This window comes from Ostrea edulis, chromosome 1, assembly GCF_947568905.1.
Source record: "Ostrea edulis chromosome 1, xbOstEdul1.1, whole genome shotgun sequence".
NCBI classification, from domain to species: Eukaryota; Metazoa; Mollusca; class Bivalvia; order Ostreida; family Ostreidae; genus Ostrea; species Ostrea edulis.
The window spans coordinates 108193208-108212800 of record NC_079164.1 but is presented as its reverse complement, the minus strand read 5'-3'; the positions used below and the strand labels follow the sequence as shown (position 1 = coordinate 108212800).

The window sequence follows — 19593 nt, the reverse complement described above, 5'->3', positions numbered from 1 at the left end:
GTATAGGTACGGTAACTCATATTCATTCAACCCATTGACTGGAATATTAAATGTGTCTAAAACTGAAGCATGGTTTTGAAGAAACCAAGGGCTGTAGAGTACATCTGGTCACCACTTACCACTCTACTTAAACAAAATCCTAAAAGATAACCTTCCTAATCTTTTGAATAATCCTAGATTGGCAAGAAAATTCCGTGAACCACCAATTGTGCCCTTTAGACGACCCAGGAATATCAAGGATTTGGTGTTAAGGACTTTGTTGTAGGGGCCAGATTGGACAACCCTCTACCCAATGGAGGCTTTTCAACTTGCTCTGACAAGCGTTGTTTGTTTTGCAAATTTAGCCATCATTCAGAAACGTTCCAAAGCTTCACTACAGGCAAACCTTACAAAATATTGGGTAAACTCTCCTGTAAAACCAACAATTTCATATACCTCACTGTAAACAATGTGGCCATTGATAAGTTAGGGAAATTACAAATATTAGACTTGGAACCAATAACAACCGATCAACCGTCAAAACCAAACGCGTGACCAAACACGTAGAACACTTCAACAAAGAAGGTCACTCTTGGCAAGACATGCAAGTGGTTGTTATTGATCATAACCCAATATGGACCGATGCAGTCACAGAGAAAGTGCACAGAAAAATCCTCGATGCATCGTTTGAAATCATTCCGTCCAGGTGGAATGAACAATTTGAATGATTTCACGCGCACGAATCTAGGATAAAACCTTAGGTTATTCAGTTTCCACAGTCTAATCGTCAATACTCACCTGATGAGGTATTCTCTGATGTACGATTGATGGAAATACACGTTGTCTCCCTCGTTGCAAGCCTCTGACTTTCAATTCCTTATTTAAGCCATAATGAGTATTTCCAAAATTGTGGCTATTGTTTAACCTTCAGGACTTCCAAAGTATGTTAAAACATTATTAGAAAGCATTACAAGTACGGATTTATATAACTATCTCTTTTTCATATTCTGGTCTCGAGATTGTAGTTTTTAATTCGTTTGACCTTGACAAAAGAAAATAAAGAAAAATGTATTGACCTTGAAAACTAGTTTATCAGCTATAGACTTCTAAACTATGATAAAACATTATTTGAAATAGTTATAAGTATGTATTTATATAGCTCTCTATATTTTGATATTAGAATTTCAAGATTGAGGCTTTAATAGAATGGGTCCTCAGTACCCCTTGCTTGTCGTAAGAGGCGACTAAATGGGGCGGTCCTTCGGATGAGACTGTAAAAACCGAGGTCTCGTGTCACAGCAGGTGTGGCACGATAAAGATCCCTCCCTGCTCAATGGCCATAAGCGCTGATCATAGGCCTAAATTTTGCAGCCCTTCACCGGCAGTGATGATGCCTTCATATGAGTGAAAGGTTCTAGTGAGGGACGTTTAATAACATTTAATCAATCAATTTAATTTGTTTGACCTTGAAAAAAGGAAAATGTATTGACCTTGAAAACTAGTACAGTATATTTTTCCTAGACTTCTTTCCCACTCATCTTTTGGATTGGTGATTTTAGTGCAAGATTCATTTGTTTATTAATCGTGTCCTTGCAGTAATCATATTTTCGTTGTCGACATTGTTTACCATATCCGAATTCACACACACACTGATTGTGATTATTCGATCAAGATACAGGGCTCACGGCGGGTGTGACCGGTCGACAGGGGATGCTTACTCCTCCTAGGCACCTGATCTCACCTCTGGAGTGTCCAGGGGTCCGTGTTAGCCCAACTCTCTATTTTGTATTGCTTACAGGTATGAGATTGATCACTGTTCATTATCTTCACCTTTCACATATGGAGCGCCAAATTAACATAAACTCAAGTAATTGAAGATATCTTCAATTATTTGAAGATATCATCAATTCAATTATTGCTCTCTTTAATTGAATTAATGCGCGCATTAAATCAATTATTGCTCTCATCAAATGAATTAATGCGCTCTTCAATTCAATTATTCCTCTCATCAATTGAATTAATGCGCGCATCAATTGAATTAATGAGAGCAATAATAGATTTGATGCGCGCATTAATTCAATTATTACTCTCTTCAATTCATTTGATGAGAGCATCAATTTAGTAGAAATATTGCTCGCAATAATTAATTTAGAGCTTAGTATAAATAATTTGATGATCTCTTTAATTCAATTGAAGATATCTTTAAATCATTTACAATGCTTTTGTATAAGGAATTAATGCGCGCATCAATTCTTTTAAAGAGAAGAACAATTCAATAAAAGATATCATTAATTCAATTGTGGATATGTTGAATTGAAGATATCTTTAATTATATAGTTGCTCTCTCTAAAAGAATTATTGCTCTCTTCAAATGAATTAAAGATATCATTAATTCAATTGAAGAGAGCAATAATTGAATTAATCCGCGCATTAAATCAATTATTGCTCTCATCAAATGAATTAATGCGCGCATCAATTCAATTATTGCTCTCATCAATTGATTTAATGCGCGCATTATATCAATTATTGCTCTCTTCAATTGAATTGTAGCGCGCATCAATTCAATTGTTGATATCATTAATTCATTTGAAGAGATCATTAATTCAATTAAAGTGCGCATCAAATCAGCTGAAGAATTAATGCTCTCATCAATTCAATTAATGCGCGCAATAATTCAGAATTGAAGATATCATTAATTATTTGAAGAGATCTTTAATTAAATTGTTGCGCGCATCAAATGAATTGATGATATCTTCAAATAATTGAAGATATCTTCAATTATTTGAGTTTATGTTAATTTGGCGCTCCATATTCACAATGGTATGAATTACCAGATATATTTTTTTTAACATTATCACTATAAATCACTATCTTCACATCAATTCATTTCACAAGCACGTTGTTTTCTCTCTATTTTTGTGTGATTTCTATGATTTTGGTAAAATGTTTTTATTCTCATCTCGATGGTACAAACTCTCTACACCATCGTCTGTAGACATGCGTGCAACTAAGAAAACTATTTCTCTCAGTTTAGTATATCGGTGTATCATTCTTGTTAATGTGGATTATTAATAGTTGTCGTTTCTAGTAGTATGTGACATTTGTTTATGTAATATATGTCTCTTGATAAAGACGCAGGTTGCGTCGAAATGTTTTAGTTTTAGATAACCAACAGTGTCATGGTCTTTTCAGAGCTATTATATATATAACACAGGGGATGTTTATCCCTCCTAGGCAGCTGATCTCACCTCTGGTGTGTCCAGGGGTCCGTGTTTGCCCAACTCTCTATTTTGTATTGCTTGTAAGAGTTATGAGATTGATCACTGTACGTTATCTTCGCCTCTCATATACCGAATTCCACATTGTAACAGTTTGTTTTACGTGACGTCACATTCGTTCTGTAGTGATATTTTATTCCAATTTTTTCTCTTCTCTAATTCCAATGGGGCTATTTAAGGAGGAATAATATACCCGAGAAATCTGATATGGATGGAAAGTAGAGGATATATGCAATAATAGTTTGAAATTGAAAAGTTTCAAATTGACCTCATTTAATGAAAAAAATATAATTTTAATAGAATGTACTCTGGGAAAAATAAAACCTCTGCTAGACTTGAGGGCACAAATTACAGATCAAATGTCGACACGTAAACCTACTGAGCTACCCAGCTAGGTAATTAGAGAATATACATGTACATGTATTGCTGACATTTATATTTTCATTCAAGTTACAAAAAGAAGTCAGACAGTGAATCATTCCTCCCAACTAGTTGATTGACGCCGAGTGGGCGGAGTTAAAAGTTATTTTTATCCAAAGATCGGTATTATGTGAAGATTTACGATGCTCAAGCGTAATCAACCAACATTGGGTACAGATTTAAAATCCTTGAACTTAAATACACATTGGTTTCTGGACATCGTGCATTTTGATCTGTTTGCTGCATAAAATGAAAGATTAACATGCAAAGACATACGAATATAATTTATTTTGTTTGACATAAAAACATCTTTAACGATAGATATGATATTCAATACCTATACAATAAAACCCTAGCTTCAACACAATATCATTTGGTTCACTCAACCCGTATGCCATGACAATGAAATAGAAAAGAACTCAACAGCGCTGGAGGATCTAAAAATGTTAGGTGTGAAGATACTGAAATATACCAGAAAAGAACACATTCGTCCGAAATCTCGGTTTGACGATGTGTTCCGTAGCATCAATCGGTGCTCTACTTCTTCGGTTCAGTAACCTGCTATCAGTAAGAAGGAACGGATTTCCATTCTTTGGAGGGGACTCTTCAGTTTGATGGAATGGTTTACTTCTGATATGTTCATCATGATTTTTTGTATTACGTAGTGTTCCAGAATTGTTTTCTAGTACACGTGATATTTTTGAATGATGTCAATAGGACTTCCAAGAACAATCAATATTATGAACATTTCTTTTCATTCGATACATTTGATATTGACCATTGTTTCATCAAAATCCAAAATTCTCCATTATTCAATAAATGTGAAAATTAAGTTTACAGTATTCGGCAATTTAAAAATATATTTTTGAAATCGACTATAGACAAACCCGAGTTTCTCCCCAGGTCGTACAGTAAAACACGATTACAGCGAACACGCTGATATTGAAGTTACGCTTACATGACAATTATGGGAAAAGATTTTTGTGTAAAGCTCGATTTGTTTTATATGCTAGGTGCCATTTATTTCAACCAGAATGTAAACAACATCTTTTGACGTCACAACTCATACAAGTTTTCACATGACTTGTCCTTTTTACTGTGTTTTCTGAACAGCTTAGTAAGAATTCCTTTGGCGATTCGGAAGGAGCCTTTCCGATGTTCCTTATGGGTTTTGTGCGCTTCATGTTCTTCGACTGCTTCAGGGTCATGTTTGAGTCGGATCTGACTGAGCACGCCCACAAGCAGTTCATCCACGTGATGATTCAGCGCCGCCGACGTTTCCGCATATTTACAGTCGTACTGATTTGCGGCCGCTCGAGCTTCTGCAATAAAATTGAAATGTAAGAAATCATTTCTGTTTTATTATTCAACTTCGAAAAATTCTCATGGCATTATGGCAACAGGGATGTCGATACCTTATCATTAACAAACAGGCTCCCAAGAGCCCAAATCGGTCATTTGCCTGCAATAAATTCAACCAATTATCTCGTTAGAACAGATATGTACAGATGAATGTGCACACGAAGTTGATATTGAACAATAGGGCCTGGGAGAAGCCACGGAAGCAAAAGAACTTTGCGTGGTTTGTATATATGAAAACTAAATGTAGAATATATTCATTGTGGGTTGGGGTGAAACGTAGAGTTTTATCCTCCCTCTCTCTCTCTCTTTCTCTCTCTCTCTCTCTCTCTCTCTCTCTCTCTCTCTCTGTGTGTGTGTGTGTGTGACGCCTTTACTTCGCGTTATTACGCTTTTGATACGCATTATTACGCTTTTAAAAATCATCTTTGAATCGATTCTGATAGGCGTTTGTAGTTTTATGTCGTTTATTTAGCGACGTCATCAGCTTCAGGTGAAATGCCACACGTTTTGACGTATGCATGGCGCATGTCACGGTCGTAAGAATGAAAGTTCTCCAACGTGCCAACGCCTACCACGACCTCCATTTTATAGATCGTATCAGAATATGACTTTTATTACTATTGCTGAGCGCTTGTCGAAGGCTGCCTGCGTTAAACGTCTTAAGATGAACACGGCACGAGAATCTACGAGCATCCCGGTTGCGAAGCGAGCATCCTAACCATTAGGCTATCACTACAGAACCACTATTCTCTTTAGAGAAGTCGAGAAGCATAGCCTTCATCGACTTCTCTTCGCAAGCATTCATATTTTGATTCTGGAAAACGTGTAAATGCCGGAGTCGGTAACGGTTTATGCTTCGACCGGTGTTTCCGTTTCGACTTAGATGTGCCTGGATTTACGCAATAGACAACTTGTTTTCAAACATTTAACAACAATGCACAAAACCGTCACAAGGAAATCAAAACTTACTTGATTTTAATCTATTTTCAACATGTCCCCTGTCCCGGGTTTACGTTAACTGGTCTTGGGAGCTGTCACAATAGGGGACTAGTTAATAGAAAGCAGGCTGACGTAATCAGAGTTGTGATTTAAACCCGGGACAGGGGCATGTTGAAAATGGATTAAAATCAAGTAAGTTTTGATTTCCTTGTGACGGTTTTGTATTTGTAATGTTACTTAGCATCTTTTAGCTGTCGTTATATAAATTGCCCTAAACTGTTTATATGTATATGAGAATTCACAATTTTAGGTGCTAGGATACAACACACAGTGGTTTTCAAACGACGAAAAAAAAAGCGAATTTTTTGTGGTGGATTTTATCTATATAATTTATCATTCGGGAACAAATAATGCAAATCTTCATTATTCGGGAACACAATACAAAACTTAAATATCTGACAACCGAGCCCCTGAGAAAATATTCTTTACAGTGCTGTAGAGGGAGGTGATTTTACAGAAAATGCAAGGATCAAAGAAAAGAACCCTAACTCCACAATATAATGTGAGAAGAGTGTGGCAGTAGAATCACACGTTTGAACACCTAAGACAACATCTAACTGTGTAGTGCTCTAAGACAACATCTAACTGTGTAGTGCTCTAAGACAACATCTAACTGTGTAGTGCTCTAAGACAACATCTAACTGTGTAGTGCTCTGGCGTAAAATCAGTGTGCTACATACATTCGTGTACATACATGTGAAACAAATATTCATCATTCTTTGAAAATTATCACAATGGAAGAGGTCAATAACTCAAAGCATGCAACACATCATTTTATTACTAGACTGGCGAAATAATGATGTAGGCAGAAGCACATTGTCCTTTATATTGTTCATCTCTTATCATGAATAATTATACCGTGGGTAGTGAAAAGAAAACTGTTATTGAACCAATAACTAGTCACTAGTACTAGACAATTGATGTTTTACTTATATAATCTCTCTATACAGTTTGATGCCCGATCTCTTTGTATTTAGTTGTATGTTCTTTATAATAAATGGCAATTTCATCTTGGAGAGTGTTCAGTTTTATGTTATCATCTAATTCACCAAAAACTACCATCAGTCAGCTTACACGGCATTTCAAGACATGGAATCAGATTAGAGTGTGGTTCGATGTGATGAATACTGTAATATCGTATTTTTTCCTTAGAGACTCCATCTTTGTTAGTCAAGCGTTTTCGGTCCACTCCGCTCCCCATAAATTTTAAATGTTCATTTCTGGGGAGGGGAGTGGACCGAAAACCCTTTGGCTAGGCTCAGGTTTCCTGGATCCTTATCCCACAAATTTCGAATTCCAACAATGTAATGAATTAAGAAACAGCAAAACTGAATTTTTTTGATAATGTACGATAAATTTGCCACCGCATATCCACAGTAAATTTCAGATTTTACCACCAGTCGCAGTAGTTCAGTGGTAAAGAGTTCGCTTCGCAACCGGGAGGTCGTGAGTTCGAGCCCAGCTCGTGCCATGACCGCGTCCAACTTTTAAAAGACGTTAAAATAGGTAGTGATTGCTCCTTCGCCAAACACTCGGCATTTAGAAGTGAGAATCACGGGTGGTCTATCGGATATGACTTTAAAAATGGAGTTACGGTGTCGCGGCAGGTGTAGGCACGATAGAGAACCCTCATTACTACAGCCCTGAGTGTTAAGCGTTGGTTTAAATTTGTCGTACTTCACCTACAACTGGTGACGTCTCAATATCAGACAAAAACGGGACGTAAACGCGACGGGACGTAAAACAATCAATCAATCGGATTTTATTCTACTTACATTTTCCACTGTCCACCATTGTTGTTGATAAGAGGCCCACGGGTCTTAACGTTAACCTGGGTGTCAGTAATTAGCCCACACAGGGAGTCTCATACTTGCATATAAACCTCATTATGGAGTCTTATATACGCGATGGTCTAGAGGTACAGCGTTCACCAGCATGCGGAAGTTCCGGGTTCGAATCCTAGCTGCGACAAGCCTAATTCGTTAAAACTGGTAGAGACAGTTCTATTGCCAAACGCTCGGCATCAGGTGTAAATGTCACGAGTCCTCGGAGGTGACCTTAAAAACTGATGTCCCGTGTCACAGTAGGTGTGGCACGCTAAAGAACCCTCACTGCTCAATGGCCGTAAGTGCCAAGTGTACATGTAGGCCTAAATTTGAATCCCTTCATCGGTATTGGTGACGTCTCCATATGAGTGAAAATTCTCGAGAGGGACGTTAAACAATTAAACAAGATACAATCAACCAATCAATGTTTATGACGTTTCAAAATACATACAATTCCTATTCAATTACAGAAGAAGAAAAATGGAAATTTGAATCATATAAATCATTTTAACATTCCCTAATTTTTTAAATACATTTTCATTATGCGGCTATATCATTGGTCCTGCCTAAAAGCCTTAACCCCTGACCCAGGGACCACGGATTTCACAATTCAGGTAGAGAGCTTCATGGACATCATACTCATGCATTTAGTTATTCTAAAATATATATGGGAGTAGAGAAGTTTTTGGTGGTGTTTTTTTGTTGTTTTTTTTTGTTTAGATTTAATCACATTTTCACAATATGGCCAAATTGGTTCCACCCTGGGGCCTGACCCAGATGCCATGAGTTTCACAATTTAGGTAGAGCTCTTAATGGACATTACAATCATGCATTTAGTTTGTATCAAATGTGTATGGAAGTAGAGAAGGATTTCTAAGATTTAATACATGTTCACTATATGACCATATTGGTCCCGTCCTAGGACATAAACCCCTGACCCAAGGGCCATGAATTTCAAATATTGATAGAGGGCTTCATAGACATCATAGCCATGGATTTAGTTTTTCTCACACATGTGTACCAATAGAGAAGAATAGCTTGGGGGGGATTATGGCCTTTTAGCATATTTTGGCCTACCCATGAGGCCCCAGGAGTGTTAAAGGCAAAATTTTAACAATTCATATTCCTTTTATCCTCGAGATGTTTGGCACCACAAATGGTAACAATTGGCCTTGTAGTTTTCATGAAGAAGTTAGATGTGTAAAATTGTTAACCGACATCGCACGACGACGGACGAAGATCAATGGCGATAGGTCACCTGAGTGACTCAGGTGATCAAAAAACTGTTCTGTGTTACATGTAACAAATGAGAGGTGTGGTAGTCTAAGGACTTGTTCAAAGCATTGCATTCTTAGCAACTAGAACGGTATGCTATGCGTAAAGACCAGAGAAAGAAAAGAAAATTTACTATGAAATCCACTACTAAAACCATTAAAAATCAAACAAGAGGCCCACAGGCCTTATTGGTCACCTGAGTACTGGTGAAAAAGTATCATTACTTCCAAGGGCTATGGAATCTAGAAAAATATTTCCTGTTTTAAATATCTAAGCTAAATTCTAATGTTCAGCAACAGTATAAAACAAGATGTGTTCTTAAAACTTGAAAAGTGCATACACTGATGAAAGGCTTCACCTTTCATAATATAATAGGTGTATTAACATTAAAAGATATGACTAACTTGGTGCCCATCCTAGAGTCAAAACCCTGGGTTGTGAAATTCACCATTTTTAGTATATCCTTTTCTGCTATTCTTAAGTATGCATTTATATTTCATGCAGTATCAGCAAACTTGCACATAAATACTATATATGAAGTTTGACCCTTCACCCCCCCCCCCCTTGGGTTCAGAACCCCTATCCCGGGAATCATCAAATTTACAATTTTGGTAAAGGACTACCTGCTCTGTATCAATTTAGTACCAATGACACTAAAGAAGATGTTATTTTTAAATGTTTTACATATAAACACTATATACCAAGTTTGGCCCCACCCTGGGGTCAGAACCCCTTCCTCGTGGATCATGAAATATACAACTTTGGTAGAAGCCTTCTTGCTTTACATCACTATGCATTTATTTTTTCTTGAACATGTGCGGTTGTAGGGAAGAAGATTTTTGAAATTGGGCAATTTTTGCCCCGCCCCTAAGGCCCCAGGGGTGCAGGAATCCTGAAATTTACAATTTATGTCCCCCTTGTTCGAAAGATGCTTTAAACCAAATTTGAAAAGAATTGGAATGACAGTTATCAAGAAGTTAAAAATTCTATTGCTCACACATTTAATAACTGACCATTTTGGCCCAACCGTAATACCAAAACCCCTACTCCTGGGATCATCAACTTTACAATTTTGGCGAAAGACTACCTGCTCTGTCTAAATATCCATTTAGTTTCAATTTAGTATCAATAGCACTAAAGAAGATGTTATTTAAATGTTTTCCACATAAACACTATATACCAAGTTTGGCCCCACCTCGGGGGCAGAACCCCTACCCCAGGGATCATGAAATTTACAATTTTGGTAAATGCCTTCCTGATCTACATAACTATGCATTTAGTTTTTCTTACACATGTGCGGTTGTAGAGAAGGTTTTGAAAATTGGGCAGTTATTACCCCGCTCCTAAGGTCCCAAGGGTAAAGGAATCCTGAAATTTACAATTTATATCCTCCTTATTCCAATTAAAGATGCCTTATACCAAATTTGAAAAGAATTGGAATAGTAGTTATCAAAAAGAAGTTAAAAATGTTCAATTGTTAACGGACGACAATCAATTACAATAGGTCACCTGAGTTTACTCAGGTGACCTAATAAAAAGTTGGTTGATTTTTCTCTCTATGATAAAAGTATTCACTTCAAAGACTCCTCTCGCAGTAAGGAATTTAATTATTCGGACGTCTAAAAGATAAAAGAAAACGTTAAGATCACGCAACTGTATAATCCGGAAGACAAAGAAGCCTCCTCCATTTCCTACAATTCTTTCGCTTCCTGGACAATTAGTAAATGGTATTATGTGCTTGTATATAGTTACAGTATTCAGGAATTGAATTCAATTCAAAGCATGACTATGAGATATTTTGAGGACAAAATAGAAATGTTTCAGTAATGTTTATTTCTGAACATGCTCAGATGAAATGCGAGATTCCTTTATAATTAATTTGTGTCATTCCCTAGACGACATACCTTCCGAAGAAATAACTCTCTTCCGAACAATATCAATTTTGTTTGCCACCAGGATGACTGCTTTCTGGGAGCAAAGCTCGTGACGTATCTGATACAAAGTCTCCACCGCCATCTCGAATGTCGAGCGGTCATTGACAGAGAAGACGACCAAGTACGCGTCCACCTCACTCTCGATCACGTCTTCCTGTGAACAGTGACAATGAACATGACAATTTGGTTCAGCAATATTGGCAAAATGTAAATTTATTGCCATTTGCCTTTCACTATACTTTAAAATGGAATTGACGTCATGAAACGGTCAGTTCTTGCTGGGAAGTATAATGGAACATCCTGAGTTAAAGGGGGAATTGTACTGCGGAGTATATTTATAAATATAAGTACCATATCAAACCAATTACCTAATTAAAGCAGATGGCAGAAATGTAGGGGAGATTATTTATAACATGCTATGTACGTTCTGGTGTAAATACATTCAAAATGTCTTCCGATTCAATGCGTAACGCAAGAGTTTTTCCTTCACCACTGAAGACAAGTTTGTACATAGCATGCCGAGACAGACAAAGTTTTCAAGCATATCCAAGAAGGAGCTAAGAAATATTGATAGGCTTAATGTGACGCTTTGATACATTACAATAAAGAATGTCTGAAATGTGTTCTTATCTTTCATGAATATAAAATGTGCCCTTAATTTGTGTGTGTGTTTTTGATACTTCTCGAACTGTAAAGTAAGGTTAATATTATGTGGTGGTTGTTTTGATGGACAATTACAAGCAATATCACATTAAAGACACAATTGTTCTGAAAGAGAAGATGGGGTAAAAGACTTACATGTCCCCCATTTTTGAAAATTCAGCATGGACAAAATTGTAGATCATCGTTTTATTAAACCAAATCATGTTTATGACGGATCTAAGTTGACAGGAGAGTCACACAATCAATATTAAAGAGGTTCGCACCCGAGATCTATGACATTGTCAATTTATTTAGAAGTATAATTTTTGAGCTACGGGTGTGCTGAACTTGACCTTTTTGCACTTAAAATTTACTTACGATTTATATGCATAAACTCGATTTGTCTCTTGGTGCCAATACATTAGCAAAACAAACCAATCATTACATCAGTGAAATGCATACTCGTGTCTTCTAACAATATAGAATGCTAACATATTGAAAATAAACAATGACTTGTTTACACTTGATATACGGAAAAATTCATCTGATAGAATTTTAGAGCTCAAAAGAAAATGTTAAGAGTAAATTCAATTTTGAAAATTGCACTTTCACTGTAAGTTGCAAAATCTTGCCTTAAAATATGAAATGGAACTTTTAAAAACTGGGGCTTATAGATAATTTTTAATCATTGGCCAAGCCAATTCCAAATTTCGGGTAAATTTATAGAAACGTTTTTAAGAATTGTTGTTGTTTGGAAGAATATATAAATTTACATAATGTAATCTAGTTCTCTAAGTAGCTGTTTCTACCTGTAACTTAAAGTTGTATGGTCCGAATTACGACATTTTTTTTCATCTTGTAAAAACGCTATTAAATCATCGCACGTATGTAGTTATGAGGTTGTATGACATGTCATATTATCTCAGCCATTAAAATAGACGTACTACATATATTTATCAAGTAGTTCTGTTTTCATTTGTGTATTGTTTACACCTGCAGCGCGGTCATGAGGAAATGCCAATCATTACAATTTGTAAAATATCAAAGGCGAAAATGTAAAAGAAAACAGCGAGAAGATTATTTAGAAAGTAAACATAGTGTGGTACATATAATTCGTCCGGAACACCTCGGGCCTTTCACCAAAAACACGCAATTTCTCACCAGAGGGCGTTACGCTACGCTCCACAACACGAGGATCATCAAAACAGGGTCAGTATCTGCGTTGATTTGTGGGTCAGGTATACTCTTCGACACATAGCCATGTTCTAGAATATAGGGTAATGTTTCTGATAAAGCTGTTTCAGTAGCAACGGTGGTTTCATCCCCCAGTTTCAACATTTTTCTTGATCTGCACACCGGAAGCGTTGTAGGGCATTGCCAGATGCCGAACGAGGCGACAAAGCTCACCGTTTATGAATAGAACATTGAAGAAATGATTGTGCCGAGTAGTGGTATTTTTGTATAAATTCGCTTACGGTTGAAATTCTGAAAAACAATTACGACAAACTGAAGCATCCGTTCTCACCAAATCTTCGTATAACTTGACGTCGATTATTCCGCTCAACTTCTCTTGAAACTTTTCCTTCAAACATTTGCGTCCAGAGAGTATAAAACTTGTTACATTTTTCCAAAACACACAAAACAATCGATGTTTACATCTTTCGTTGGGGTCAAGGACGCCATTTTGTCCAATCGAGATCATGTGGTTAGCCGAACTATTTTTGAGATGATAACAGAGGTGAAAGTGAAGCTTGCGTAGCGCGCCTTCTGGTGAGAGGTTGCGAAAACACGGTGTGTTTTTTTATGAAAAGCTCGAGGTGCTCCGGATGAGCATAAATTATACATTGTTAGGCGTCTATAAATAGCCACACGCGCGTCAGGGGAATCCCCACATGATGAATTAACTCAGATTTAACTGTTTAATTTTAAGGTTGATAGAGCGTAGAACAACAAATTACAAAGAGGTATTTGATATTTTTATTTCTATTAAACTCATGAGGCATGACACGGTACTGTTGTAATAAAATACACGGCTTTACACAGATAACACTACCGATGATCTGAAAGTTTGAAATGGTCACTTGAATGTCACTTGAAATGGCAGTCTTGTATTTTCATAAGTGAAATAATTTTCTCTAAGCATCATTTTGAAACAATTTTGACTAAGTTTCACGGTATTTAGTTTGTCTGTTGGAATTACCATGGGCACGAATTGTACTCCTTTGTTAGCTGACCCGTTTTTATATTCATATGAAGCAAAATGTATTCAAAAACTAATATATGCGAAGAAAAAACTCTTGCTGTGGCCTTCAATGCTACATTAAGATATATCGACGACGTTTTATCTATTTACAATAATTTTCATTCGTATGTCGTTTCTATAGATCCCCCTGAACTCAACTTTATGACAAACGGGATGATTTCAGCTTCTCCATCGTTAACTTCCCATATTTATGTAGCAATATTCCATAACCACCTCCATATGGTGTTTATATCTCTCAACTGATTCGATACGCAAGAGCTTGTTCTGCGTATGATCAGTTTTTAAATCGAAACAGGCTACTGACAAACTAATCTCGGTTGAGATTCGGCTCTGCTGAATATTTGGACTGATACCTTCACCGAATCTCGGAGCAGTCCTTCATAATTCATGTCTGGAAATTTACTTTCAGCTTCAGCCGGTTCTAGCAATTAATGCGCTCTTATGTGACACTGCTGTTCGCTTCAGATAAGTGATTTGACTATCAAACTAACTGTCTATCACTATTAATGTTGTATTGCTTAGCGTTTAGGTATAAAAATCCCAAAATGAAAATAGGCACTAAATTTTTCGTTCAAATGAAAACTTCCATGGCACAATATTTTATCTCTTGTAATTGAAGAGTTCCTATAGTCTGCTTTATCTAGTTACTGATACATTGTATCTCTACATACCTATTTGCATTTCGCTAATTTAAAAAACAAACTATAGGAACTCTTCAATTTTGGGAGATAAAATATTGCGCCATAGAAGTCTTCATTTGAACGGGAAAATTAGTGATGGTTTATTTTAAGGAATTTACATACGTAGACGGTAAGTAATATAGTATTAATAGTGATACAGATTTGGTTTAATGGTCAACTAACTGATTTGAAGCGAACAGCAGTGTCACCGAAGTGCACATTTTAAAATTGCTAAAACAGGTCGAAGCTGAAAGTATTTCCGGACATGAATTATGAAGGACTGCTCCGAGATTCGGTGAAGGCGTCAGTCTAAATATTCAGCCGAGCCGAATCTCAACCGAGATTACTGACAAACAAGTTGATGGTGCAGGGGTTTCAACAGTCTCGTTTAAAGTCAGCATTTCGCAAATTCTATGGTCGTTATAACAATTTAGTTTGCCAATACAACCTATCATTGGGCCAAATGCTGTCTGACATGTTTCATACCAATGGTTAGGCCGTTCTTGGCACACTAATTTTGACTACGGATAACTCCGTTTACCCTATCAAGATGTAGGGATTACGACGAATATGACCGGGCGACAGGGGATGCTTATTCCTATCCCACCTCTAGTGAGTCTAGGGGTCCGTGTTTCATTTTGAGGTTGAAGTAAAAATGGGAGCCTTATGAAAGGTGAAATAACGAACAGTGATCAATCTCATAACTCCTATAAGCAATACAAAATAGATAGTTGGGCAAACACGGACCCCCGGACACACCAGAGGTTGGACCAGGTGCCCAGGAGGAGCAAGCATCCCCTGCCGACCGGTCACACCCGCCGCGAACCCCACATTCTAACCAGGCAAACGGAGTCATCTCTCTTTTGTGATATTACGTTATAGATACAATAATGGAGAATGGAACCTAATGAAATGTATCTACCCTTTTGCTTTCTTGCAATCACTAATTGTGTTCCATGTGTAAATCATGGAAAGAATTGGGTGCGGTATTTGATCGATATCAACATTATAGATCGTTACTATACGAAGAGCATATCGAATCTTTGATTAATTAGCAGTAAAGGTTTTCTTAAGAAATTCGTTACACGCAATAGACAACTAGATTACTTTATAATCAGCACATCTCTGTTGTAAGTTGCATGCAACCCTCGCCTGAGGGATAATTATCGTGGGAATCGATTGTGGTAAGTACACAGGAAAGTGGCAAGTACGGTACACGTATTAGTTTGCGTAAACATTTTGTAAAGACATTACGTGTTAAGGTAGCTCCATCCTCATGTGACTTATCAATATTAATGGTTAAAAGTGGAAAAACTTTATTAATTTCTACTCAATATAGTTTAATTTAATTAATAACCAAAGAAACTGTATATGTTGCCACCTTTTCAAAGATGTCAGACATACAAAAACCTGAAGTATATATCAACATCAGAAAATCACACATTTTCGTTAAACAGAATAATAAAAATAGATAAAAGCTTGTTGAAATGACAGAATTTAAATATCAACAGTTTTAAAAAACTGCTAATTCATAAATATGTATAGATTAATCAAGGATATTAGGGAAACCAATGTATAATATACATCCAGTTGAGGAAATACCAGCATAGGAGTTATTGCCCTTGACAACATTTTTTAAATCATAAATAATTGATTATCTATGGAAAATATAAACTTTTTCAGTATTAATAGTTTACCAGATTTTTTATTATATCCAGTGAATCATATTTCTCAGAAAGATATATTTCTATCATGCGCAAAGTTTAATTTATCAAGATTTTTGCAAAAACCTATGACGTCACATGAGGATCGATCAACCTTAAATTATAAAAAGCTGTTACACTCTGATCATCCAGTCCTGAAGAATATGATATTCTGTTAAACATTTGCAAATAAGTAGCATATTGATTTGACTTACATCTTTCATAACTTTGGAAATAGAGCAATCAAATACCACTGGGCTATAGAAAGTGACAAAAATGGGCTGTCACCACCCACTTTGTAAAAAATGGGCACCTCACACACACATATGCACACACACACACACACACACATATTTTTCAAATGGTGTCAGTTTTGAATCTTTCCTCAAATCCAATCACTTCTAACCAATCACAATTTATTTTAAATTTTCAAACAACAACAACAAAAATTATATAAAATTCATAAATCTGAATTTAGCGAAGATTGTACAACCAGTATAACCCACGAAAACTCGAGAAACTGGAGAAAATGTACTTGTTCAATCGAGCGACCACCATACCCTCTCACATACAACCACTTCCAATAAAGGAAGCGAGTGTGCTGCCCGGACACCATGTATAGGATGAGATAAACAAATTCAAAATCATTACGTTCATATAGCGAATGTAAATACTACCCGGCCTGATTCACTGTTACTTTCCATCGATCTCATATTTTGAAGATTACAATCGCTTGTAGTGTGAAATAATTGAAATTTACATCTTCAGAAAGACCGTGTCAATTTCAATCACACCGCAGTCGACTCTGTAGAGACAAGAGGGTAAATGATTTGAATGTATTGTTTGAGCAAACGTAACACCAAAATCGGACGGGTAATACGTATCTGGATATGAAAAGGAATTAACACTCTAGAATTAGTATTTAAGAATCAATTAGAATCCTGGTTCACTCATTTTTCGGAAGAACGATTTAAATCTTGACATTGCATGAGAACCAGAGTGTTGTTTCTGTTGCCTTGATTGTATACTGTAACTGTTGACCATCACAGCACCTATCGTCGCCAGCCGTAAAACCAAGAAATACGGTGACGGTGACGACTGATGAACGATGATGTTAATGTTCTGTTGTAGACCATCACCATCATGATGATTGAAATGGTGTCTAGAGTCTGGCGAGTACAGTCGTCTCAAAGTCGTTCTAAATGCTGGGAGTGAATGCTTACAGAGTATTAAGCAAAACTGATGAACAAATACAAGTGAAAAATATCTGATACAGTGGTGGAGTGGGTCAAGGCCACAGCAGGCTGGGGGCTCTCCATGGTAAAATACTGTAAGTGGAAATCATGTTCGGCGAGTAATTTTGAGAAATGGTCTTTCGTGAAACAGTCTTGCTGAGACAGATGCCTTTATGTTCATATTAATATCGAAAATAAAAGGTGTTATTAAGGCAATTTTCTGCTGTATAGCATTAGATGCTGTCTCTTTCAATTAGAAAAAAAAATGTACGGAGGAGGAAGCTGTTGTAGATACCTTATTGAAAACCACAGAATAAGTATTACTGACAAAAGGAAAAAAAGGGCTCGCATTTTCCATAACGCTGACTAAGAGCTTGAAGAATACTTTAATCTTCGATCCCTCCTTATTTGTGAATCTGAGAATATGCTTGAATGTTTTGAAATAAGATATGTACAGCAAACGACTAATATTCTTATAGTTCTTTTGTGTTTTAACAGTAACTAAAAATTTTCACATTTCGATTCGCTCATAACCCTTACATGTATTTCCATCTCGCCATGGTAGACATGATGCAACAGTTATATAAGTAAAGGTGTTTTTTTCAGAACTCGGAAAAGCATAAAGAAAACGTAAAAATGATACTGATATATTTTTAGAAGATGAAAGTTTCTATTTTGCTGGGTGATCTACAGATGAAGAGGAAACATTGTCTTCGTTACAAGTTGATAGATCAAATTCCCACAAACGGTGCTTATTCCTTATCAATCAAATAAGCTTAAGTATCTACAACTATTACAAAACTTTCAGACAGCTCACAAGAAAATGCAAAATTTCAGTTGATAATCAATAGTACGTAAGCGTTCTTTTCACTTGCAAATTATCTCAATCCTATCTTCAGCGTAACAATCCAAACTTACTATTTTTGTACGTCATATTGCGGGAGAATTTATAATTAGCTGCAATGACGTAGCGGAAGACGAATTGATTTTATTTGAAAGGGAAATTGGAAAGTTAATCAAACATTTTAAGCACCATGTTGCATCAGTGCCTTTCACATGAATTCTCTGGAATTCCTGTACAAGAAAAACGTCGACCAACCTCACTAGATGTGGTCCTATCTAACATTTATTTGATGGATCCGAGGACCACTGACGTCGACCAGCCTCACTAGATGTGGTCCTATCTAACATTTATTCGATGGATCCGAGGACACTGACATCGACCAACCTCACTAGAGGTGGTCCTATCTAACATCTATTTGATGGATCCGAGGACCACAGACATCTCTCACCTCTTCCCTGGAGGGATCTATAAATCGAATCGTGGATTCCTCATTGTCTAGTTGCACCGTCACTGTCATGTCTCCTCCTGCCAAAATAGGATAAAAACATTGAAATGACGTTGTAATTCTTATTAGCACATAATGCAATTGTATTTTGATGTCATATTCGGTTGCTTATCACGTGGTTTCGGACAGGTTGCCGTATTGCACCAAATAAGGTTTGTTGGTTTTTCGTTATTTGCTGTAACTTTCTATACGCATGTATTTACGAGATGAGACAATTGTAACACACAGACTCACGACACAAAAGAATTGAAGACCTGACCCCAGGATCGTGAAACATTTTGAACCTTCGTCAAAATCCGAATACTGTCATATTGTCACTTTTTAATTTACTGGATGGTGCAAAAACAAAATTTAGAAAACTTGACAAAAATGTCCTTACATCGTATACAGTTCTGAAATAGTTCCATGTTTTGTAATAAAAGTCTAAATCTACTTGATGATCCCGAGCTCATAATTATATGTTGTAATTGTATTTCGACATTTGTTTTTAGATTTCGCGTAAATTCATTTTAAAAGAAGACCTTTGTCAAATGTTCGGCATCAGAAACGAAAGTCATCATGGTCTTTTGGATATGAACTCTAAAACAGAGGTCACGGTTGTGTAGGCATTATAGAGAACTCATAATGCTACGGCCTCAAGCGCCATGC

The 19593-nt window shown here is 36.6% G+C and overlaps 1 protein-coding gene across 1 annotated transcript in view; it reads right to left on the bottom strand.

Annotated features, from left to right (window-relative positions):
- Positions 1–3946: 3946 nt before the first annotated feature.
- LOC125666243 (GTP-binding protein GEM-like) overlaps positions 3947–19593 on the bottom strand; it is a 43153-nt gene continuing 27506 nt past the window's right edge. Inside the window, exons 4-6 of the mRNA XM_048899394.2 lie at positions 18889–18965; positions 11044–11227; positions 3947–4999 (exon numbers count right to left, since the gene is read on the bottom strand). Of these exons, the coding sequence (XP_048755351.2) occupies positions 4734–4999; positions 11044–11227; positions 18889–18965 (527 nt within the window). The 3' untranslated portion in view covers positions 3947–4733. The remainder of the gene's footprint in view (positions 5000–11043; positions 11228–18888; positions 18966–19593) is intronic.